The following is a 26,184-nucleotide window of genomic DNA, read 5'->3' as shown; positions in this document are numbered from 1 at the left end:
TACATCCAAATCCTATACATCCAAATCCTATACATCCAAATCCTATACATCCAAATCCTATACATCCAAATCCTATACATCCAAATCCTATACATCCAAATCCTATATATCCAAATCCTATACATCCAAATCCTCTACATGTGTCACTTTCATTGCTTTTTGTCTGTCTAAACAGGCCTCAATTGTAAATGAGTCTTCAAGGCTCAGTGTGATTTATCTATATACATAAAGTTGAATGAATGAAAAAAAAAATCTACATCTCCTTTTTCACTTCCTCAGACATGGTTCTCATTCCAAAGACTTCTGTTAAACAAATTCTTTAAATGGCAGCAAAAAGAAACTACCAGCTGCAGTCAGTCATGAAGAAGTATGGTTTGCAATTGTGGTGGTTCGCAGTGAGATGGTAATAGGCTGTGAACTTTTTTATTAAGGAAAAAGACCGTCAATAATCTTTATCACCACTTATCAAAAGGTTTACGTCAGTGTATAATTCTGACCCTGTGTGGATTAGAAAAAAATCCACAATAAATTCAAACTTGTGCACCCAATGTTTTGTTTTATTTTATTATTTTATTTTATTAAATTGAAGTTGTATGTTTTGTAATCATTCCACACTGGAAAGCAAAAAGGATTAAAAAAAGAAGACAATTATTAAAAGGCCCAAGGTTACATAAAATCATACCCATGAGGAGTGGATGTAAACTTTTTACTCTACCTGTTTTTGACTATGGACACGTATTTATTTTTAGCCCATTAGAAAGCCAAATTTCCGTTCATGACCTAAATGTGTTTTGCAGAAATGGGATGTGATGACAGTGAAAGCTTTTTCCATAGACGGAAACAACAGTTAATAGTTTTGTTGTTTTTTATTCATCACTCCTTTAAATAAATGACATTACTTTGCAAATTTTTTACACACTGAAAGCTGAGTGCATTTGCTGTCAAAAGCAAAGGCATAAATATTTCTGCCAGTTATGCGTCACAGAAAAGACTTTCTTTGTTCCTGCAAAAAGCACCAGTTTTCCGAGCTACACGTGCCCACATATCTCAGGATAAACAGGCAAGCTTCTGCAGAAACTGTACTTCCTCTCCTCCGTGGATTTGCATTATTTCAGCTGCATCTGTTTTTTTCTTCTTCTCCCATTTCTTTCACTCTGTGATGCTAAGATTAGAGCTCTTTGGGGATGGTGCCAATTGCAAACTTGCTCGTTCCAGATATTTCTGTTTGAGTGTGATTGCCCGCTTTGGTCGGTTTCCTTTCACCAGTGAGAATTTTGAATTATTTAAAACCTCGCTGGTGGGTTTTAGTAATGAATAATGATATAAAAATGATAAAATTAAAATATGAAGGGGGTGTGAGGCTAGCAGTTAAAAGGGTGGCTTTATTACTGTCAGGCAGGAGTCACAATTTCAGATATTAGCGATAGCCATAGGTGTCAGGGGTCAACTTTTGGCTAGTATCTTAAACTCCTTACACTGTTTTAACATAAAGTCTGTCATCTATATTAAACATGATAATTGGACATAACCCACCAGTTCACATGGAATAAACCACATTGATCCCTGTAACAAATGGTATTCTGGACCCCCCCCCCCCCCCAATTTAAAAAAAAATACAGTACAAGAACAGAGCTCCACAAAGCTCTACATCCACATACCAGCACCAATATGACAATATATTAGATTATTACTAACATGGTTCTGTCTATCTATCGCATAGGTCACAGCAAGTGAAGTTTGACTAAAATACTTCACAGTTTCTTCTGGTTATGTCAGGTGTTCCCCAAGGCTCCATTCTTGGTACAACTCTTTTCTCCATATTTAAAAATGATATCTCACATTCTGTTAGTGAGATATCCATCCATTTATATGCTGATGACACTATTTTATATGCTTTTGGTTCTACTTTGTACATCTGATTTTGCCATTTTATATTATTACATTCTCAACATAAGACACAGATGGCTGCCAAATGTCCTAAAATCTCTCAACAGAACCTTTCAAAGTTTATCTGATCTTTTCCAGATGAACATGATACATGACTACTCTTATCCAGTGTTCATACTATGTCAACAAACGTTTGTTTCTCTTGTTGTTCTTCACTGTTACTAAAGGCAGAAACTACACAATTCAACCATGACAAACACATTTTTTGTCAAATATTTAACAAACCTAATACTAAGACATATTCTATCAAATGCTTAGCATTCCTTAAAGAATGCACCATATGCTAGGAAGGGACAAAGTTAAAGCCATGTTGGTAGAACCTTATAAATTACAGTACAGCTATTACCATATATCATTTATGTTTTCATGTCAAACTTCAGCTCATTATTTATTAAACTGACTGATTTAGCAATTTTTGAGTTGACTAACATTATTAGTTGTAGTGGCTATCTTTATTTTTGGTGACTCAAAAGTTAAATATTGCAGATGTGTGTCTAATAATTACTTTCAGAAAATTTTTGTTAAATTATGCAAATTGCTTTATCAGATTTTTGCTGCATCAGACAATGCCACTTTAGGTCCAAATACTGGACGATGCGTAGTGCTCAAAGTATGTGTTAGTAATGATGTTCAGCTGCTGCCACATCAGATTTTAGTGACAGAGTTAGAACCAATCATTGTGTTTTGTGATGCGATGACTTTCTATGGTGGCCATTTTGAATTGGGTTGACTTTTAATCAGTTGTTGATACCCAGAAATTGTTTTCAGTTGTGTTTGGCAGTTTTATTAAAAATTATCAAGTGGTTCTTGAGCTATTTTGCTAACTTACTAATAGATTTGACTCTAGTAGTTATTGGCAAACTTTTAAAAACAAACCACACTTGATCAGTTGACGATCGAAGTATATGTTGAGGATGCCTCTCAGGTACTACCACACACAATTTTAGTTCAGTCTCTGTTAACTATCTGAGTTATAACAATTTTTATATTAGCTGGTTATTTAGCTGTGGCAGCCATCTTGACTTTGATTGTCTCCGCAGGTTAATCAGTGGTAGATTTGTATCCAGTGACTATTTTCTGAGGAATTTGTGTTACGGCTGTTGCATAGCATTAAATGTGTTACAACAGATAATGAAAACTGTGAATTTGAATAAAACGGGCGTAGCTGTGTCTCTAGATCAAGGTTTTAAATTAAAACTGGAACAGTCGTAAAAAAGCTGAAGTTTACAATAAAACTGAACACAACACATTTCTCGACTTACTTTAAAAAAAGGTGTAGATTCTCAGGAAAATGGTAAATTTTGTGTTTATTTTGCATTGTATGTATAGAATACCTGTTGCAATGCCTTTAGAAAACAAAACCACAAAAACAACAACGCAACAATAATAATAACAATAATAATTTCTTTTTTTGAGGAATAATCAAACAGTTTAACACAAACATTATTGAATTACAAAAATGTGTAACAAAATATAATATATATTTATATATATTTATACAATACGTATTTGTCAGACTATAAGGTGTGCAATATCAATGAATGGGTCAGTTTTTATACATAAGCTGCACCGGATTATAAGGCGCATTAAGCAAAGAAGTTCATTTTGACAGATTTTTGAGCGCCGTGTACCACGTGAAATTGGTTCAAGTAAGCACAACCAGAATTAATACATAAGGTGCACCAGATTATAAGCATCACTGCTGATTTTTGAGAAAAATAAAGGATGTTAAGTGTTCCTTATAGTCCGAAAAATACGATAATAAAAGAGAGCATGCAAACTCCACCCAGAAAGGCCCCCGGACAGGGATTTGAACTGGCAACTTTCTCACTGAGAGGCAACAGCTCTACCAACTGTGCCACCGTGCCGCCCTTAAATTCTCCAATTGATTACTTTTTAAATTTACGTAAAAGAATTATAGCAATCTGCAAGAAAACAACAACCGATGAACTGTACAGACATTATAAATACCATTTTTTTGGAAGCTACTTGAGAAAACTTCACATGTGACTTGGAAAGTAAAACTGCTGAAAACCTCACTACGACATTCAAGTTGCCTATCGTCTTGTTGCGGTGCTTCCTGTGCCCTCGTCAAAAACAAGTTGGTGGTTTTCACAGCACCAGTTTCCAGAGGCCTGTGTGCAGACTCACAACAGCTCTCCACGCAGTAACCTTGTAAGGTTTTATTTGATACACATGCTAACAAACGGGACAGCAGGGTTTTCCCACAGGCACGCGTATCGTATGAAATGAATTTCACTTGTGTTGCTGCAGCTTACAGCCTCTTACAGATGTGTTAGATCAGAGTTTGCTCTTTGGCGCTGTTTATAACGAGATCACTTCTTGCATGTCTCTCTGAGCAGCAGCAGGCTTATAGTTTGTTGTGTCCCATGATACACTCTTGATACTCCTCATATTTGTAAGTAGTGTGTGTGTGTGTGTGTGTGTGTGTGGTGACTGTATTGAGATGCAACCACACTGTCTACTTGTGGTCTGCATGGCTTCCCTTGGGCATCAGTGTTTTTCTCAAGGATCCACTGGGCTTTAACAACAATAACAACAGCAGCTGTAATTGTATCAGTATGTAGGACAACATGCTGGATGTGGAGGAGCAACATGGATGTGTCCTTTTGTATGTATTTGCTCATTTTCCAGCAGGCCCATTCATTAGGTCTGTGGGGAGATGTGCATTTTGCTGACTCTGCTGGATTCAGAGCTGGAGACTTGCTGAACTGTAATATATGACACAAGTGAGGTTTTCGTAGAATGCATGCACATCTACAGAGATGTGTGTGCATATATGACAACACTTCAATTTGAAGTTACGCTTAAAGCAATAGTGCTCGTATTTTGAATTTGGGTTATGTGGAAAAGGTTTTGAACAAATACTATCTTACCTGTTGTAGATAGCACTCCAAACGATCTTAGTTAGGGAAAACGTAGGTTGATTCTGACCAGACTGATGAGCTAACGACTAGTCTTAGTGGAACCAAACAAAAGTCGATGGCTGCCATCTTAAAGTAACTTTAATCTCAAAAATGTTATTGCAGTTCAAGAGCACAGCATCTCATAAACCTTTACATCACCGTCAATTTCAAATGTTTTATTCATTCATCTAAGATAAACAAAATAAACAAAACAAATTTATAAAAAAAAAACATTGAATGAAAAGGGGGGCAGCATGGTGGCGCAACTGGTAGAGCTGCTGCCTCTCAGCGAGCAGGTCCTTGGTTCAAACCCTGGTCCAGCGGCCTTTCTGGGTGGAGTTTGCATGTTCTCTCCGTGCATGCGTGGGTTTTCTCCGGGTACTCCGGTTTCCTCCCACAGATCAAAAAAAACATGCATGTTAGGCTGATTGGTAACTCTAAATTGTCCCTAGGTGTGAGTGAGAGAGTGAATGGTTGTTTGTCTCTATGTGGCCCTGTGATGGACTTGTGACCCGTCCAGGGTGTACCCCGCCCCTCGCACAGTGATTGCTGGACATGGGCACCAGCGACCCCCGTGACCCAAAATGGAACAAACGGGTAAAGATAATGGATGGATGGATGGATGAATGAAAAGGGTGCAGAAAGAAGAAGAAAAATCTTATAATATCTGCCCCTTATTAAAAAAAAAATAAAAATCTATATGTATATAACATAACTTTAAACAAACAACAACTTAGGCTTGAAAAACCTCCAAAGTGAAAACAAAAATATTAGGCATCCTTCACATGGCACCCTACTTTGCCAACAATTTTAACTTAATCATCTTTTTAAACATATAAATTGTTTTATAAATTTTCCATTTAATTTCAAATTACTCCGGCAGAAATCAGATAAATACATCAGAATTTTCACATTCCAAGTTCGAAAAATTAACTAGAATTTCTTGTGAAGGTCTGAGGTCCCTGACAAACTGAAAAATCTGATATAGTTACCTCATAAATGAAGTCATGATAGCTGCATTAATACTTTTGAAGTTTGTTTCTCCATCTATCAGCCACAGAACAGTATGACACTTCCTGTGTTAAGAAACATGCTGGCACATTGTTGGGATGTGTTACGGAGCAGGACTCTCATCTGATCATACCAGATTTCCTGCCAGATGTTGTTTATTTCTACCTCGTCCATGTCTGACACCTACTGTCAAAATGATGACTTACTAAGAAAAAAAAACTGTTAGTAAATACAGACTAACTTGCATTTTAATATATAATTAACACAAATTCCTATATTAACTAAAGACCTAACACAAAGAACAGCAAACAGCTTTTGGCTATACACAATGTCTGTAAAGCAGATTTGTATAACACGTTGCACAAACATGACTTAAAGTGCCACATGTGCATAAAACACATAGATTTTGGGTGTATTCGTAACAATAGTCAGTCCATATCCCAATGCATGCTCAATAATCCAGGTAGAAAAATCTAAAAAAGTTAAATCTGGTCCTCTGGACATTCAAAAAAAAAAAAAGAGATCCAGGAAGTGGTTACAAGAAAAAGTTAATAGATTGCCTGAAAATTTTGGAGCAGGACAAGGCTATTGACCGTTTTCTGTACCACAGACTGTACCCAGGGGAGGCCACACCTAGTCTGTATGGTTTACCTAAAATCCACAAACAAGGTGTACCTTTAAGACCAATTGTTAGCATGATTAACTCTGTCACTTACAATGTTTCCAAATATCTGGCATCTGTACTCATCCCTTTAGTTGGCAGCTCAGAACACCACATACAGAACACCATGGACTTTGTGGACAAGGTGAGGGATGTCATCATGGAGACTGATGAAACAATGGTCTCTTTTGATGTCACATCACTTTTTACATGCATTCCTGTTGATGATGCAGTAGAGGTGGTCAGTTTAAAATTAACATCAGACACCACTCTGAGCAGCAGGACCACGCTTTCCACAGAACAACTGTGTCAACTCTTGAAACTGTGCCTGCAGTCAACCTACTTCACATACGGGGAGCAATATTATAGGCAGAAACATGGGTGTGCTATGGGGTCTCCAGTTTCTCCTATTGTTGCCAACCTGTACATGGAGGAGGTAGAAAAGAGAGCCTTGACGTCCTTTTCAGGGACACCACCAAGTCATTGGTTCAGGTATGTTGACGACACCTGGGTTAAAATCAAATCTCAGGAAGTCCAACATTTTACTGACCACATCATCTCTGTGGATAAATACATCAAGTTCACATGAGAAGATGTAAAAAATGGCAGGTTGGCTTTCTTGGACTGTGAGGTCTCAGTCTCTGATAGAGGACATTTGCAAACTGAGGTGTACCGCAAACCCACCCACACAGACCAGTATTTGCAGTTTGACTCCCATCACCCTTTGGAGCACAAGTTAGGAGTCATCAGGACTCTGTATCACAGAGCAGACAGCGTCCCCACTAGCTCAGGAGCCAGGCAGAAGGAGAAATCCCACACAAGACAGGCTCTAGAGCAATGTGGATATCCTAACTGGGCCTTCCTAAAAGCAGAGAAGAAACCCAAACAGGACTCCAGTCAGCCAACAGGTGAAAAGGAGGAACCCAGACCCAGACCAGTGGTCATTCCATATGTTGAGGGAGTATCAGAGAAACTGAGACGTTTATTTTCTAAACATAACGTCCCAGTGGCTTTTAAACCCCAAAATACATTACGGCAAAGACTGGTTCATCCCAAAGATCCAGTCCCCCGGCACAAACAGAGTAATGTTGTGTATGCTGTTCAGTGTCAGGAGGGTGATCAGTCTTACATCGGGGAAACAAAACAGCCACTGGCCAAAAGCACAGAAGATCAACATCATCAGGCCAGGACTCTGCGGTCTACACTCATCTCCAGGCCAGCGGTCACTCTTTCAAGGATGAAGATGTTCACATCCTGGATAGAGAGGAACGATGGTTTGAGAGAGGAGTAAAGGAGGCCATCTTTGTGAAAAGAAATCGTCCATCATTAAACAGGGCTGGAGGCCTCCGGGTTCAACTGTCCCCCTCTTACAATGCTGTGATTGCTAGTATCACTCAGCCCTCTGTGAACAGTAAACAGCCATCAGTGCGCTAATGACCCATTGTTAGGCTGATATTTAAGAGACTGAGTTGAATACAGCACCTCAGACTGAGGAAGTCTCTCGGATGAGAGACGAAACGTTTCTACATTTTTTTGTTGATTTGCTTTGTTTTTTTGTTTTTTTTTGAATGTCCAGAGGACCAGATTTAACTTTTTTAGAATAGTCAGTCCAGTTACTGAGCACAACAATGATCATATCCAGCTGTTTTTCTCATGTACAACTGGGGGTTAGGTTGGGTGTGACGAGGCAGCAATCCCATTTGGTCTTGGCTCTGCTCAGACTAGCCATGAGCTCATCAGTCCATTTAGAAATAATGTGTGTTTCTGTAAACTGAGGTCACTGAAAGAGCTATCTACAGCAGGTAACATGTTGACTGTTCATAATATTTTAACTGAAGCAAACTTTGAAAGATTCGAACTATCCCTTTAATCAGACATTCTGTCACTTTAGTTTCTTATTAAAAGTAGCAGCATCAAAATAAATCTCATTACTAATAGATTTGTTCTAACAGTCAAACTGAGTTGAGGTGCATCAACAGATGCTTCCTGGTGATTCTTAATGACTTGTCACTAAAGCGCTGAAACAACATCTGCTTTCATTCTGATATTTATCTTTAGTTTCTGTCCGATGGAAAACGACAGCGAGGCAAACATCTGCTTTCATGCTTGAACACTTGTGTGCATCAAAAATGACAATCTGTGAAGAAACTTTAAGAAATTCTTGATTTTCTCTTTTTGGTGAAGCTCAGGGGTGCCCTATTTGTCGATCACAAAGGCATTATGGGTAGATCGCATGGCATTAAAAATATTGACGTCAGCCTATCATCCATCCTCACTATGAAATTTGTTATTTGATTGACATACAGGTTAGCCAGTCACAATCCACGTTCTCTCAAACCAGATCTAAGAGTGGAGATTTTCAGAGGACCCCCCCCACTCCCCACCACCTAAATTCTCTGTGTGTGAAGTTGCACATGCGCCCTACAGGCAGCTGCAGTTGCTCTGCACTAACAACAGTTATAATAAATGGCAGAGAGCAGAGTGTTTTTGTGCTACTCACCCTCTTTCAGCATGTTGGAGCAAAACTAATAAATCCACGCTCCAAAGAGACGTTAGTGTCTTCACCAGATCAGATGTAACTGTCAGGCAGAGCAGGGGCGATTCTAGAATCTGACCTTTAGGGGCACTCAGCCCCCAGTGCTGACAATGATTCTTGGCTTGAAAAATGGGGTGGCATGTGGTATCAGAAGCATTGATAATGGGTGTGTGTGTGTGTGGGGGTGTGGGGGGGGGGGGGGGGGGGGTGATCTGGGGGTCCTCCCCATAACATTTTGAATAAAGTAGATACCATTTCCTACATTTGTTGTATTTTAACATGTTGTTAAACATCTATGTTCACTTACATAAGTGAACACTTGATTCAATAACTATTGTAAAGAGCTCTGCACAGCAGGAAGTAGCGCCAAGCTAGCAGCATACAATACAGACACGCTACCTAAGATGCTACAGACGTAGCGCTCTGTTTTACATTACATAACCTAATAAACACTTTCCACAAAATCAGTTTAGTGTTAACTGATGTGCAACCAGAAGTTACAACATCTACATACAAAACACACAAAACAAATCACAACTAGCTTTAAGCATTAACCTTTAATGTAACCATAAAGTGTACAATGTAATTATGACAGAAAATGGAGGATTTACCTGCAGTTACCTTCATACAGATGGACATTAGGTACTTCCTGTTTATCACTGTTGTATTCAGCTGCTCATGAAGTCGACCACAGAACTTTATCGTCTTTTACTTTTTTCTAGACTTATGTTTATGTTTTGGAAATAGAATAAACTGTATTCCACCCTGTAAAGCAGAGTTATTCAACTGAACAGTTCAGGGGGGCACAGTTACTGAGAGCCAGCAGACATCCAGCATTAAAGTCATTTTGTAAATAAACCAAGTATTACAATGATCTGTTACATTTAAATGTGTTTATTTTGTTGCATTGAATCATAAATGCAATAAACAGAACCCAAACCAAACCCAGACACCCCCCCCCCCCCACCCCAAAAAGTTTTTTTTTTTTTTTTTACTTTATTTTTCAGGTGTACTCAATTAAAATTTAGGGGTGCTTGGGCACCCCCCAAAAAGAGACTAAAATCGCCACTCATGCAGACGCTGAAGGCACAATGAATACGGCTGAGCAGGGTTGCCAGATAAATTTAAAATGTCTTAATTACCACTCCTTTTATGTGCACATGTTCAACAAACAACACATACCTCATCTTAGAATCTATTTACTCATCTCATATGACAATTTAGGTCAAAATACTATAATTTTAAAGTGACAGTACTATAGTTCATAATTTCTTATCTGGCAACACGACTGACTTGGAAACGACAGTGTTTTTTGTGTAAACCCGCTCACTTGTTGTTTATTACCCCAATAAACATTGAAAAAACAACAACGTTTCCAGAGGTTGTTCTCGTGTAAAGGGGGCAGGTGGATCACTTTGACTTGGTCATTTTAAAAGTAGCTCGTATGCTGAAAAAGTGTGGTCACCCCGGTGTAGCTGAACAGAATCTGTGTCGTTTAGCCACTCGTCAGGCTCAAATATTTGTTATTTTCGACTACACAGAAAGAAGACAGATTGCACATTCTAATCTGCATCTGTGTTGTTCTCTTCCCAGGCCTGGATGACTGCCTCCAGCAGTATGTGAAGAGTTTTGAGCGGGAGCAGATCGGGGGAGAGCAGCTGCTGCACATCACCCATCAGGAGTTGGAGGAGCTCGGCGTCACCAGAATAGGACACCAGGAGCTCATCCTGGAAGCTGTCGACCTCCTTTGTGCCCTGGTCAGTCTCTGAGCACAATAATCTCTAAGTGAATAGTACATTTGTACTTTATACACATATATATGTGTGTGAGACAAGATGATGAATGTGTCCAAAACACATAAAGCAAAGCAGAAATGATAAAGAATGGAGAGGCAATCTTGCTGTATTAGAGAGTGATGCTGAAGTGCATTGTAGCACAGAATATAAAGAAGTTTGGAAGAATACCAAGTCCAGCAGGAGTTTTAAAACAATCTAACTTAAGATAAAATGTTATATTTTTAATTTAAAAACAGATACAACTTGTGAATAAAAGATATTAGTTAAAGACATTGCATATATTTTATTTTCTGGATTTTCACTGATTATTGTCCACCACAGAAGAAAGATTAGATGTTTTTTTATGTACTGTATGTGTGAATGAGCCTGTTGATTTGTCTGTTGTGTCCTCAAAATGAAATCTCATAAAAGACTGAACTGAAACTCTTTGATCATCAGTCGCTGGACGAACATTTACAACTGATTAGCTTATGAAGTCAACTCAAGCCAAGATGGCATCCTTAATGAGCCCCCTTGAGAATAAAAATAGGAGAGCAGCTTTAGGTTAATAAAATAAAATGAAATAAATCACACAAAGAGGTTTGACATTTTTAAAAAGTTTTTGCTTTGGAGTCTCAGTTATTATTATTTTGTTTGCTATTTGTGGCAGTGGGAATGACAAAAGACAGAAGAACTGGAAATGGCAGAAATGGAAATGTTGAGGTTCTCCTTAGGAGTGACAGGGATGGATAAGATTGGGAATGAGATCATCAGAGGTACAGCACAGGTTGAACATCTGGGAGATAAAGTTAGAGAGGCCAGACTGAGATGGTTTGGACATGTCCAGAGGAGGGACAGTGGGTATACTGGTAGAAGGATGTTAGAAATGCAGCTGCCAGGAAAAAAATAAATAAAGAGGAAGACCAAAGAGAAGATGGATGTGGTTAGAGAGGACATGGAGGTAGATGGAGTGAGGACAGAGGATGCAGAGGACAGAGGTGGAGGAGAATGACTTGTAGTGGTGACCCCTGAAGAGGGAAAAGTCGAAAGAAGAAGATGAAGAAGAAGAAGATGGTCAAACCATCAGTGTAAAATATTTCATGTGACAACTTCAATTCTCTGTTAAAATATTTGTGTTGGCTGTTGTTGTTTTATTTCTTCACAAGTCATAGATGCTGACAGAAAAACAGAAACAACAATGTTCAGTCAGGCTATCTGGACGGTTTCTTGTTTTGCTGAGATGTTTCGTCCTTCATCCAAAGGACTTCTTCAACCTGATGAGCCTCCCAAACAGATTCCCACAAACAACATACGCCATAGTAGAAAAAAAAACAAAAAACAGTTTGCTGGTGCTAAGATGGCCTCTGGGGCCCACCCTCTCCCCCATCAACTCTGCTGAGACAGTCCTGCCAAAGTGGTTCAAAACACCCAAGTCCATGCTCAATGATCCAGGTTACAAATCCGACAATGTTCAGACAGGTCATCTGGATGGTTTCATTTATTGCTGAGACAGAGCAGTCTTGTCCTTCATCCAGAGGATGAAACTGCTCTGTCTCAGAGTTGACGGGGGAGATGGTGGGCCCCAGAGGCCATCAGCACCAGCAAACTGTGTTTTTTTTCCCACTATGGAGTATGCTGTTTGTGGGAATCAGTTTTTTTGGTTGCTCCTCAGATGGAAGAAGTCCTTTGGATGAAGTATGAAACATCTCAGCAAAAAAAGAAACCGTCCAGATGACCTGCGTGAACATTGTTGGATTTTTACCTGGATTACTGAGAACGGACTTTGGTGATAAAAACAGAACATTTCTCAGGTGTTGCTTTGTGCAACTTGTTCGGTCACTGCTGATTTTTTTGTACAGTGGTCCTGCTCAGGATTAGAGAATTAGTGGGAATTAGGTGCTACTCTCTCAGAGAGGGAGCAGGGGAGAGGTGAGAAGGAAAAAGAGGAAGAATATGTAGAAATAGTGTGCAGGATGCACCTTATCTCTCAGGCACACATGGCTGGATTAATGTGTGTGGCTGGGAGTGTGTACACATCAGCTCCCCTTCACATTCAAGTCTTCTAGCTTGGGCAAGAGTGTCCCAGAGTACGGATCACTATATATGCCAAAAATGGACACACACACCCAATCAATCAATCAATCACACCACAAATTCATAAATGTATTTTGACTACTGAGACCAAGAAACCATGTCTGGATGAGAAAAGAGAAGCAGTATGACAGGTTTAAAACACAGCCACAGCTCCACTAAAGGTAACAAGCACAGATATTTGAATACTCATTCAGAATTGAAAGAGTCTAATCATGTTTTTTGCTTGGTTCCGTGAAATCACACTAAGCTTTGTGAGTATTGGGATGTTTTACATTTACATTTAAATACAGTCATTTGGAGGACAACTAGATCATGACATCAAAAACAAGTGTTTTTATAACCTTTCATGGAAAGGTTTTAAACAAAGATTGTGTGTGATCTCTTAGCGTTCAGAGAATGTATTGAGGATTACTTCAACCTAATATTGTATCAAATTTTAGCTCAGTATCTAAAACTGACAGTTATAACCATTTTCGTGTTTGCTACCACTGATCAGCTGACAGTCTTCTTGAATGGGAATTGAGAGATTCAATTAAATTTGTTCAGTGCTTCGTGAGATATTTTGCTAACACAGAGACAAACACTCAGACAGCCTTTGGTTAACAGACGTTTCTGGCAGCGGGTGAGCAACTAAAATGCTAACCTGGATAAAACACAACTTTCAGTGGCAAACTACAAGCATACTCAGACAACAACGTCCTGAAGTAGCTAAGGCTAAATATTAACTGTCACTGGCAACATAAATAGTCACAAGGAAGAATAACAACCTGGTTATTTTGTCTGTATTTAAAATAAAGAGATTATTTGGCCCTGGATCAGTGCATGTTTCAGATGCTGACAATTGTATACAGATTTTGGTGTTATGATAGTTGCCAAAGTGATGTCTCTATAGGCAGGAAAAGGTTCAAAAAGGAAACAGGCTTTAAAATTCTATGTTGCATGAAGTGTGTCAAAGTGGACAAAATTTTTTTTAATGCAGTAGGCTGCAAAGGTATACATATTTTTCATTTATTTACTGAAGTGGGCAGGCCTTTGGTTCTTTGCAGTAATTTGTTGCAGAGACACAACAATGTCTTAAATCCTTGTATCAGCTAATGATACTGAGGCTCGCTCTTTACATTCTGACTTTCTTGTAGTGTTCCACAAGGTCCTATTTTAGGACTACAGTACTTTTCAGAGATTTACTAATTTATTTAGGTTTTCCTTTTCTATCAAGCATTTACATTGGCAAATTTATTACATACATACATACATATGGTATATATATGTATATTTTTTTAAAATAGCAATTGTAACCAAAATTTAGCTAAAATTGTCAGCATCTGAAACATGTACTGATCCAGGCTGAGGTTGAGTGGTTAGAGCAGTTGTCCTCAATGCAAGAGTTGGAGGTTTGATTCCACCAACAGTCAGATGCCGAAGTGTCCCTGGGCAAGACACTGAACCCCTCATTGCCTCTGATGTGTGTCCCATCAGTGTATGAATGTGATAAAGCACTGACTAGTCTCTATACAGATGTAGTTGAGTGCTGTATGAATGGATAAATGAGGGCTCATATTGTAGTGTTAAGCACTTTGATTATCTTGATCAGAGAGAAAAGCACTAGTGTGCAGTCCATTTACCATTTATCATTATTATTATTACAGGATTCAAGGATTCTATGGTGACGTTATAATTGCCCAGTTAGGTTTGGTGCAATATTTGTGAATTTAACGTGTGAGTAAAAACAAAAAGATGGGCATAGAGGAGAGGCTACTCCACAAATGGTAACTATGGCAACTACACTGCTGTGAGGAAAGGGGGTGAGGGTGGGTGCACTATGGGTGGTGGTAGTGGGGGGTTGTAATAACATCATTCCCCTGCTGTATTGATTTGCGCTCTTCTGCATGCACATCTTTGCTTCTCTCTGTTTCCACACACATAAAGTCACTGAGACACAGCTTTCTTCTCCTCGGTCCCCTCGAGGCGACTGCACACCGACTCACATTGAATCATATGACAGACTAATTACAGCTGTACAAACATGTATGCTCCAAGTTCACATATGCATCTGGGTTCACACAGAATGCTCATACAGAGACAGTGTGTTTGACCCAGTTTCACTGGGATGCATCACTGGGTCCTCACTCCCTCATCTTCTGTCTCTTAGCTCCTCAGTTGCCTAATTTTCCTCTCTGTCTCTGCTCCCACTGTGATACCCTTCCTCCTTTATAGTCTCTGTGGTCGTGCCTGTGTAGACCGATCGAGAGGCAAAGGAGAATAGATACGTCTTCCTCTGACTGTGCTGTGACTTTATGAGCGTGTGCAGCCTTTTTGTCAGCAGGAATCAGGCTCTGTCAGGCAGGACATGACTTGAGGTGCCCTGTGACACTGAGCACCATGTGTGTTTGTACTTATTTTAAAAAGGTCACAGTGCAGTAATGGACTACTACTCCATCTTTGTGTTTATATATCAGTACAATTCAATGACTGTTTAATATCAATGTTGATATGTACTATACAGAAAGGAAACAGTTTCAATATTTATTTTCTAAAATTGTAAAAGGGCTATGTGTTGGCCAGTCTGAAGTGATATTCTGCATAAAAAATATGAACAGATGATACCTTACCTGTTGTAGATTGTGCAGCATCCCACCCAGGTCCCTCAAAGAGACAGAATGTCATCAGAGACACCCCATCTCTCCTACCCCCTTCCCTATGTGTTAATCTCCCAAGTCAGGATGAGTCTACATCCGGGACCACCCTGACACACTGACTGTATTATAATTAACTCTCCGTGCTAATTAACCTTCTTTTCTGAGAGGCAGACTTGGTGTCTCTTGACAGAAAGCTCGGACAAAAAGCAAACTTTACCTTACTACTTACTAACGGGACTGTCGTTGCCATGGTAACGAAGGAAGTCACCCCCCCCCCCCCAAGTTGGACAGAGCTTCAACAAATGTTTTTGTTTGTAAAAAATGGGGTGTCAGGATCAAACTTGCATTTTGCTAAAAGAAATTGTGTTTGTGCAAAACAAGGCGTTGCCATTGTCAGCAAAAGCTATTGTGTTTCCTCCTTTAAAAACGTTGAGGACAGGGTATAATTAAATTAATTTATGTAGTTCTTGTTCACACCCACGGGTTGGGAACTGCATTTTCACTGGTTAAGTTCAGGGGCATGACCACTTCTGATGTGCCAGGTAAACGGACACCAGATGCCAGTTGTTGCTGGAAAGTTGTTGAAGAGAGTTGCAGAGAAGAACTCGAGAGCAGTCTCATGATGGAAGAAGTGGGTCCTGGTAGAGAGCTGGATCTGAGCCAGCCAGAAGTCCACGGGACTCTGAGCCAGTCAACTGAGAGATGGAGAAAGTGATCTGTTACAGGTCCAAAGTGTCTGGACCGCTGCAACAGTGAAGTGCACAATCTGAAGAAAAATAAAACAGGAGAGAGCGATGATGACCAAAGTGTTGCTTTTAACATCCAGATTGTGTCTACTTTATTTGTTAACCAACAAACCTTTAACACTGTACAATATTAATGCTTTACATTACCTTTCTTTTCCACAAACATTTCCTTTTCTCACAAGTAATAAATAACTTCAACACATTACCTTCTTCACCATTTCTCATGACCATCCTTCACTTAAATGGAGACAACTAAGGTAAAGTGTATTAAACAGGATAAATCAACTGTTTTTACAGCTTTGCAGGATTTAGCTGCATATTAAGTGGTCTGAACATCAAAATGTACATTGATTTTTAACCTAATAATGATCTAAAATACAACTACAAATTTTATAACGCATATAATTTAACACGGCATTGTTCCAACTTTAACCTCTGGGTTCCCACAGAGAATAATAACAAAAGATACACAGAAAGAATAATGTCTCTCTGCCTTTAGCTTCAGCTACTGTCTTGACTCTTAGGCTCCTTGCTACTTTATGAGTCACAAAATAATATGCACTGAATGCTTATTCAAACAAAAGCAGCATAAATGATGGAGAAAGTCCTGAACGCTCACACATCCTGAAAAGTGATGCACGCTGCTGGAAAAGACGTAGTCCCTGAAAGAAAACATCCTTTTCCGGTGACAAAGTGAACCTCTGGCCTTCATATCACATCTGGAAGCCCTACTCTCATGTGACCCAGCTCTCAACCAATATTATCTCGCCATCTTATGTTCTATAATGGGTGGGTGCGTGAATGTTGGGAGTTGTAGGCATGTAACTAAAACTACAATTCCTACCGGATTCAGATTGTGTTTTAACACAATATCATTCTAAGTAACAAAACAGGATACATATATCTAGACGTTTCATTAAGTTAATATATTATCTGATAAATTATATTTCAATTTTAAAGTTAGAGCTAAAACCTTAGTTCAAATGGAATACCTCTTCTCAAAGTCTTGCATCATTCACTTTCTGAAATAAAACTATTGGTTATTCATCCATATTTCATATTTGCCATACGTACATATTGTCGTTATTCAAACTGAAAATAAATGTTACAGTTTTGTGTATTTAAATGACCAGATTCTTTGTCTTTTCTTCGAGTGAGGGGGATTACATTTGTTACAAGGACTCACATATAATTTTGGGGTTGAGGCCGGTCAACATTTATTACATAACTTTGAACGGTTAGTGTAGACACCTGTTAAAAAGTATTCAGATCAAAGCCTTTCCCCTACAATTGCTTTTCTGAACAGCGCCAGTTTGGGAGAATAAAAATATTCTGTGTAGAAATGACATTTTTAGTACTCCAGGTTTTCCAAAGTCAACACAGCCATTGTTTGGTTCGACACTAAAGTCATTGCATCTTCAGCATATTTACATCCCCTAAAACAATAAAGAAATTAAATTCTTATCACTTACTCGATTGCGTTTGTCTATATTCATCAGTCAGTTTATTTGTTGAACGATGACTATAAATAACCAGGATAACATCACAAATTTTATTTACCCTAAAGATGGGCCAAAAATGTATTATATTACATATTATCTGTATTAAAAACATTTACTGGAGTCATTTCAGCATGTTCACCTATTTATAGTTAATCTAATGTAATCTTTGATCAGCTTACAACACTGTACATTTAGACCAGCCCCTGTTTCACTTGTGAATAATTCATAATGAAAACATTTAACATACACTTTTTTTTCCAGCCCCTCTGTGTTCAGGAATTGTATCATTTAAAAACAGACTCACATATTTATAGTTAGTAAAAGAATGCAGAACTTGCTGTAAACTTGAGAAAGTACATTGATTTTTATGTCCCAAAATGCCTTTCTAATATTTTATTTTTATCACTGTTGATCTCTGACTTCATCACAGTACTACAGGTTCTTTCATTCATTCAACCTTTTTTTAGACAGGTTAATCCCATTGAGCCTCCGGGACAAAACACTAATGCAAAATGGCTACAAACACTAATCCACCTCTACGTTTCAATTCAATTCAGTTCAGTTTATTTATAAAGCACCAAGTCACAAAAGAAGTAATCTCAGGGCACTGAACAGAACCATTCATATACAGTATGTACAAGTATATACAAATAAGTTAACAATATTTATCTGAGGAGCAGACTGCTTTGAGTTTAATGCCATCACAGAAATCACATCTTGAGCAAGCACAAAAGGCGACAGTGGGAATGAAAACCTCTCATGAGCAAGACACCTTTAGCAGAACCAGGCTCAGTTTGAGATGCTTATGTCATTAACTTCAAAGTAACTGAGGCTGTTCTTTAAAAAAAAAAGATAAAATCTCTATTTTTCTCCCAGAATTATGGCCTGGAAACAGAGAATCTCAGGACACTGTCCCACAAGTTAAATGCTTCAGCGAAGAACCTCCAGAACTTCATCTTGGGCCGGCGCCGGGGCGGACACTATGATGGAAGAGCCTCTAGAAGACTGCCCAACGACTTCCTTACATCAGTGGTGGATTTGATCGGTGCTGCCAAGAACCTGCTGGCCTGGCTCGACAGGTAGTAATTTACAAAAACACTGGGAACCAGTAATTTGTTTTGCTTTATTGTGTAGTATTGGATTGAAATTCTGTGTTGAATAGAATATCATATATTGTATATTGAGATTAAAATCTGAATCGAATTATAATTATTGCCCTGTGTTATGATTAAAGAGTTTAGGCCTTCAAGACCAATTAGAGTTGTAATCAAAGGCTGAATCTTTTTGGGATTATAGTCTGAAAAGTATTGTAAACTGGAGAAATTGCATTTCCTGTGAAAATGCAGTGTGATTGCTTATTGCAGGAAAACCTGCTAAAAAACAGCTGAAATTAGCTAAAAAAAAACATTCTGAAATGTAGCTGAAATGGAAGAACAAGCCTAAGTTAGCAGAAGTAGAAAGAATGCATATTTGCTAAATTGGGTTTAAATGATTTGAAATGAGCACAGAAATTAGAAAATCAGCTAAAAAGCTAAAATAAGCAAAGAACAAAAAAAACAAAAAAAAAACAAGCAAACATCTAAATAGTAGCCAAAAAGGTAGAAAGAAGCTTAACCTATTAAAGTTGAAAGAGCTGAAATGAGCTAAAAAATATGAAATTAATTGAAAAGGCTACAGTTTGCATAAAACAGCTAAATAGTAGCTGAAATAGAAGAAAAAGCTGAAACAAGCAGAAAAAAGCAGAAAGGAACATAACAAGCTGAAATTAGCAGAAATAAGTTAGAAGCACAAAAATGTCATAGTTAGCAAAAATAATATAAAAGGATCCCAAAACAGCTGAAAAAAACCCCAGCTGAAAGTAGCTGAAGAAAAGTTTAAATTTGTACAAGGAATCCGCAGCGGAAGCAAAACAAAATGTGAAAGGAGCAGTAAAAGGTTGTAAACAGATCTAAAGATTTGAAGGATGTAAAATGAGCTCAATTCATTTTCTGTGAGAATTAAAATATAAGAAAAGGCTAAATATTTCAAAACGCTAAAGCTGCACCAATACCATACGTCAAGGCAGGATTATCCTGAAAGAGCTGAACGTTTTGATTTATGATTTATTGAAATAGCTTAAAACCTGCGGGACGAGAATCATGCAGATAAACGTACAGAAGATAAATGGATCACAATAAACATTCACACAAAAAAGACTAAAACCTATGAGTCAAAGCAGAATGACATCATGATTAGGGGCTGAATCATATTGATTTTTTCTTTTACTTCATGGATGAATTTAATTTAAAGTTGTTTTATGCTTCAAATTTACATGAGCCAGTGGAAGCATAATGTATGAAGTGTGTTTGGTGGAGCACAGAGCTTTGTACATAGTTCCATGTGCTGTTTCTAGTCATGTGGCAAATCAAATAGTGGAGTTTATCTTTATTTTTTGCTCTTGTGCTGGAAAAAAAAAGCTTTTTATCTCTCTCAGCAGCCCTGATAGTATTAAAGTATTTACACTGTTGGCAAATGAATAACAGAGAACTAAACTACTTTAATCCTATTATACACAATTAATCACCTGCTATTACACCACCCAAAAATGTAAGTTCAGCATCTGTTTCAAGCTCCCAGAGCATTTATCTGACCTGCTTTTATTTGTTTGTTTGTTTGTTTCAGGTCTCCCTTCGCCAGCGTGACAGAGTATTCATTACTGAAGAACAACATTGTGCAGCTCTGCCTAGAGCTGACCACTATCGTCCAACAGGTGCTTTCACACAGAGAAACAACATGAACCGTGGTAGTAGTGTCAAGAGCAAAGGTTTTGGAGCGTGTTTGTGGATGGAGCTCGCCCTACTCCACAGCACAGTTTTGAATCAAATATGATGAATCATGTAGCTGACAGACCTCATGGATCCACTGCAGGAGATCCCCCCCCCTCAAACAACCCTCAGCTCCGGTGGAGAATGAACTGCAGCCCCATCCTGCCCTCCTTTTATGTGCTCCCTAGTGTTCATCCACACGGTGCACACGTAAACATGCGCAGCCGTCCAAAAATAAAGCTGCCGCTGCACGCACGCGCTCCAGATGTAGCCATCTCATTGTTTAGCTGAAACCTCTGTCTGCTCTCTTGTCCTCGCAGGAAGAGTCTGCTTGGAGTGTGTGTTGATGTGTTTGTGCCCAGAGTGAGTCCTGGAGCTGAGCAGATAACACCCGTCCCGTCCTACATGGGCCAGAGGAGACTGAAGGTTCACAAAAGGCCAAACGAACCTGAGGCTGCCAAGGTGCAGCAGGAAAAACAAAGGTGGCAGCAGTGCCTGCACTGATGCCTCAAACAGATGTTTACGTCCTGCCGTGCACATCTGGATTCAGAGGGTCTTTTTCCAGGAGATTTATCAACTACTGGTGAAAAGCGAACTGTCACTTTTAAATAATTTTATATCCAAATCCAGAGGCTGGTGACGCTCTGGGGAGCCACACAGTTCGATCCAGTGTTGTACACAAAGTTGGAGAGGAAAGAGCTGACCGCTCATGTTCTCCACTGCTTCTTCCTGCTGAACATCTCATTCCTCTTCTTCCTTCCTCGCATGTTAAATTTGGAACAGAGGGACATCAGAGCTTGTGCTTGTATTGATGTTTTTCTGCCTCGTTAATCCTTCGTCCTTCTCGTGTCCCTCACAGGACTGCACGGTGTACGAGACGGAGAACAAGATTCTTCACGTGGTAAGTGCTTGTTCTAACAGCATCCATGATTACAAAGTGTTGATGCGTTTTTACCAGCCATCATAAGCACTGATGTCTTTACCCAAGCTGGTTAAAGGGATAATTCAGATCTTTACATGTGGGCATGCATCAGGATATTTACATGTGGGGTTTTGTCAAAAAGTTGTAGATGGCTTATTGAACGACCTCATGTTGAAGAACTTGAGTTTAGATCTGTCAGGACTGAGGAGCTAATGGCAAGTTCATATGCACCAAAGACCAAATATTTGTTTTGGTCATTGGTGGCACAAGGACTCAAACATTGTACTTGAGTAAAAGTACAAATAAACGGACAAAAATGTACTCTAGTAAAAGTAGAAGTACCACATTAAAACATTTTTACTTAAGTAAAAGTAAATAAGTACTTGCTTTTAAAAATATTTAAAGCATTAAAAGTAAAAGTACTTGCTGAATGTATTACCTAATGCAATGGTTTAAGTGTGCCTACCATATGTATATTTTCTGTAATACATTAATAATGTTGAGCCATTTTAATGAACAATGCTGCAGATAATACATGTTTTTATTGTGTTTACTCTGTGACACAGTTCACACTTGGACTTGTGATTCTGTGTGTCAGAATTTCAGGGATGACCTGCAGAGTTAAATACCATTAATAAAAATAAGAAAGAGAAATGATTATACTTTTGAAAGTTTTTATTTAACACAAAGCAAAACCAATGTGTCATTTTAACTACAGTAAACACATTAAAGTAAAAGTTGTCTGCCTGAACAAAAGGAGCATTAGACCTAACAAAGGAATATCTGATCAGTTCAACTCCAGTTTGTCATCAACTCCAGTTAAAATACTGTCTATTCAACCTTGTAATGGGTCAATATTGAACAATATTTTAACTTCCTGACACCATTTTAAAATTTGGACCCGAGTGTCGAGACATTTGGAGACATCTCTTGTCTCCTAACATCATGAACTGACACATATTAATATTGCAGCAAGAACTTCTTGTTCAAGTTCAGAAGAAGTTGGTTTTCAAAGATTTTGAGTCCAATCTGGTTATTTTGGGAGAAATAATCTGTCCTGCTATACTGTTTGGACTTTCAATAGTCTTTCAATAAGGCCATGGGTGGCGTGTATCTTCTGGCTGACTCTCTTACGATGGAATACATTTTGGGTGTGTTAGTGGTGCTGCGGGTGCACCCAGCTCAGTGACATATATACTAGAATATATGTCATTGGTCCAGCTCTTCTTGAAGGCGGGTCTAATGTTACCTGCACACATTGCAGTGATTCACTGGACCAACTCCCCTCTCACCACTGGTTACTTTCAGACTAACGAACAAATTCAAAAAACACAACATGAATGTAACTTGTAACGCATTATACGAATGTAGTGTAGTAGAAAGGACAGATAATGTAAAATGTAGTGGAGTAAAAGTCAAAAGCACACACATCTAACTCTACTTAAGTAAAGTACAGATGCATGAAAAATGTACTTAAGTACAGTATAAAAGTACTTAGTTGCATCCCACCACTGATTTTGGTTCATGTAATGCTGTTTTATAAACATTTTATTTGCCATCAGTTTTACAGAACATGGTTGATTATACAAAAATGTTATGATACTCCTTCTGAAGGTGCTCCAGGCTGCACTAGAAGTGCTAAAGCTAGCTGTTGCTGCCGTTATTTTTCATTCAACCTTTATTTATACAGGTAAATCCCATTGAGCTTCGAGGACTCATTTACAAGAGAGACCTGATTTCAACAAAGAACGATGACAACGATGGACAACAATAAACAATTATAAAAAGTCATACATTTTTAATTTTTTTAAACAAATAGGATGGCAAAAAAAAGAAAAGTAAAAAGAAAAGAAATGTAACAAAAAACAGCTAGATTCTAAGGCGATTGTAGAAAACTAAAAACAGGAACATGTCTGCGTTGGTCCCTGCCAGGAGTCCAACAGATTCTTAAAGCCACTTAGAGAGGTCAAGGTCGAGAGCTTCAGATCTTTTTGCAAGATATTCCAGGAAACAGGAGCGGAGTAGGAGAAGGCCCTTTGTCTAGTTCAGTCCTCACTGAGGGAACACTGCAGGTAATAATGTCCTGAGAGCGCACGCTGTGGCTGCACTCACACAGAGACATGTAGGAGGAGATGTATGAAGGCAGCAGACTAAGAAGTGATTTAAAGATGAAAATGTACCAGTGAGAGAGTCTGCGTGAAGTTAATGATGTCCAGTTAACCAGTGAATACTGGGTGCAGTGATGGGTACGATAATCACAACCAGTTATGAATCTTAGTGCACCATGATAGATAGACAGCATCCAACATCTGCAGGGTTCTTGTAGGAGTGTTCATGTAAATAATGTCACCGTAATCAATGGAGGGAAGGAAAGTCACAGATACAAGGCATTTCCTAGCATTCAGGGTTAGACAGGATCTGTTTCTGAAAAAGAAACCCAGTTTAACTTTCAGTTTCCTTACTAGGTTTTCCACATGGAGCTTAAAAGATAGATGCGAGTTGACCAAGATACCCAAATATTTATAGGAATCAACAAACTCAATGGGGACACCATTTGAGGATGAGATCAGAGGAAGAACTGCTGGGACCAACTTCCTATTTGAAAAAAAGCATCCCTTTTGGTTTTGTCGGCATTTGGGACAAGTTTGAGGCGGAACAAATCTGACTGGATGTTGTTAAATGCAGATTTCAAAAGCTGGAAAGTCTTATCAACAGTTTTAGCTCGACAATAAACAACTGTGTCATCAGCATAGAAATGTATGGATGCATCAGGGATGTTTTGACCTACATTATGTATGTAGATTGTAAAGAGGGTGGGTCCTAAGACTAAGCCTTGTGGTACACCATTGTTGACTGTTAAATAACTGGAGGAAGTACCATTATGTTGAGCACATTGCCTTCGGTCTGAGAGATAGTTAGAGAACCAACCAATGGTGTGTTCTGAGAAACCTATTTCTGAGAGCTTATGACACAAGATGTCATGATCCACAGTGTCAAAATCTTTAGACAGGCCTAAGAAAAGTGCGGCACAATAATCCTTAGCATTCAGTGCTTCAACAACGTCATTAAGAACCTTCGGTGAAGAAGATTTGTGCTTGAAATTGATCCCAGAAAGCTATGTAAATAACCACATGATGCAAAACTGTTAAAGTAAAACGTAACGCTCTATGAAATAACTTTGTTATAAAACACGTATATAAAGCACGTATATTCTTTTTCTCCATATTGAGGTAATTAAGTTATACCTACAGCAGTTAAGATAATTATTGTTCAAAACTTTTTTCAGAGCCCCACATAAAAATGGCTGAACTATTCCTTTAAAGTGACAAATTAATTTCCATGCTCTATTACTTTTTATACTAACATTTCCAAAGTTTTGCAAAGTATGTTGTAGAAAGTTGAGTTTACTTTATTCACCGAGTGCTGTCATTAAACTGAATCTCTTTTGTAAAAATCAAATCAAAACAAATTGTAATGGGTTTAGTTTTGGAAACAAAGCTGTGCCCTTTAAAGTGCCACACTCGAGCTCCCTGATTTTATGTGGACGTTCATGTTTTGTGTGTGTCCCCGACCAGTTTTCGTCTCTGATAATTTATGAAGTGCAAACGAGCCGCAGGCCATTTTAAAGCCACATAGGCTGTGTGCTCGCATGCATGCACGAACAGGAGAGTGTCTCTGTGTTCACGTGTGAAAGAGAGCGAGCAACTCGTGTCTGACGGTCAGATTGGGACTGTTCCTGCTGCCGTTCAAGGTCAGGTGCAGAAAAATAAACACAAAGTGTACAGGGAACAAAAAAACAATCTAATAGCATATCAAATATTCAAATGAGATGATTAGTTGATGAGCAAACTGTGATACACTCACAGAACAGACAAAATGTTTAAATATTTGTGACATTTCTAATTGATGTCCCCTTTTTGGACACGAGTCGCCTTTAAGCCTTTTGGTTGAGTTACAACTGCCAGTTGTCTCTTTTGTTAAATGCCTTATATCGACAGTAACATCAGGCAATTTCAAACATCTAAATGACACTGCAAGCACACATCCCTCAGCGCTGGACTCAGATCTGCACGTGACTAGGTCTGCAACACGTGGGAGGTTCATGGCTGAAGACAGCATGGAGACAGAGGTGTTTGTTTATAGATGCAGCCTTTTGGCAGACATTTATTTAAAACACTGACAAAAACACAATTAGGTTAAACGAGGGGTGTAGTGATTCAGCCACTAGGCTGCTCAAACAGAAACACAGATGACTCATGTAGTCATATCCACAAAAATTGTGTAAGTGCATTATTTAGATCTAAATAAACTCTATTTCATGTTTCTTTTCCCCCCGCCAACTAACCTGCTAAACAGCTGAGAACAGTTGAATTGTTTTCCATTCTACAAAGTACAACAAAGTAGCTGATTACTTCACAGGCCTGTGATTGAATAGTTAGGAGACATAGTCTGGGGACACATGGGAGGGTGACAATACTCTGCTTGAGGTTGCAGAGCATTTAAAAGATTCCCATCATCAGATGAGTGTAGACAAGAAATGCTGAAGACTTTGGATGGTGTGGGGCGATCTTGGTTTGACCTGCCTTGCAGTGGCAGCTGGTGGAGTTTTCTTCAGGGAGGGTC

The 26,184-nt window shown here is 38.7% G+C and overlaps 1 protein-coding gene across 1 annotated transcript in view; it reads left to right on the top strand.

Annotated features, from left to right (window-relative positions):
* The window catches only part of si:ch211-26b3.4 (connector enhancer of kinase suppressor of ras 2), a 176,122-nt gene that overhangs the window by 17,090 nt on the left and 132,848 nt on the right, over positions 1 to 26,184 (top strand). Inside the window, exons 2-5 of the mRNA XM_037675402.1 lie at positions 10,676 to 10,839; positions 18,712 to 18,914; positions 20,497 to 20,584; positions 21,499 to 21,540. Coding sequence (XP_037531330.1) covers positions 10,676 to 10,839; positions 18,712 to 18,914; positions 20,497 to 20,584; positions 21,499 to 21,540 — 497 coding nt within the window. The remainder of the gene's footprint in view (positions 1 to 10,675; positions 10,840 to 18,711; positions 18,915 to 20,496; positions 20,585 to 21,498; positions 21,541 to 26,184) is intronic.

This window comes from Nematolebias whitei, chromosome 4, assembly GCF_014905685.2.
Source record: "Nematolebias whitei isolate Nwh7 chromosome 4, NemWhi1, whole genome shotgun sequence".
NCBI lineage: Eukaryota > Metazoa > Chordata > Actinopteri > Cyprinodontiformes > Rivulidae > Nematolebias > Nematolebias whitei.
Note: the sequence above shows the minus strand (reverse complement) of the source record. Positions and strands in the feature narration are given on the sequence as shown.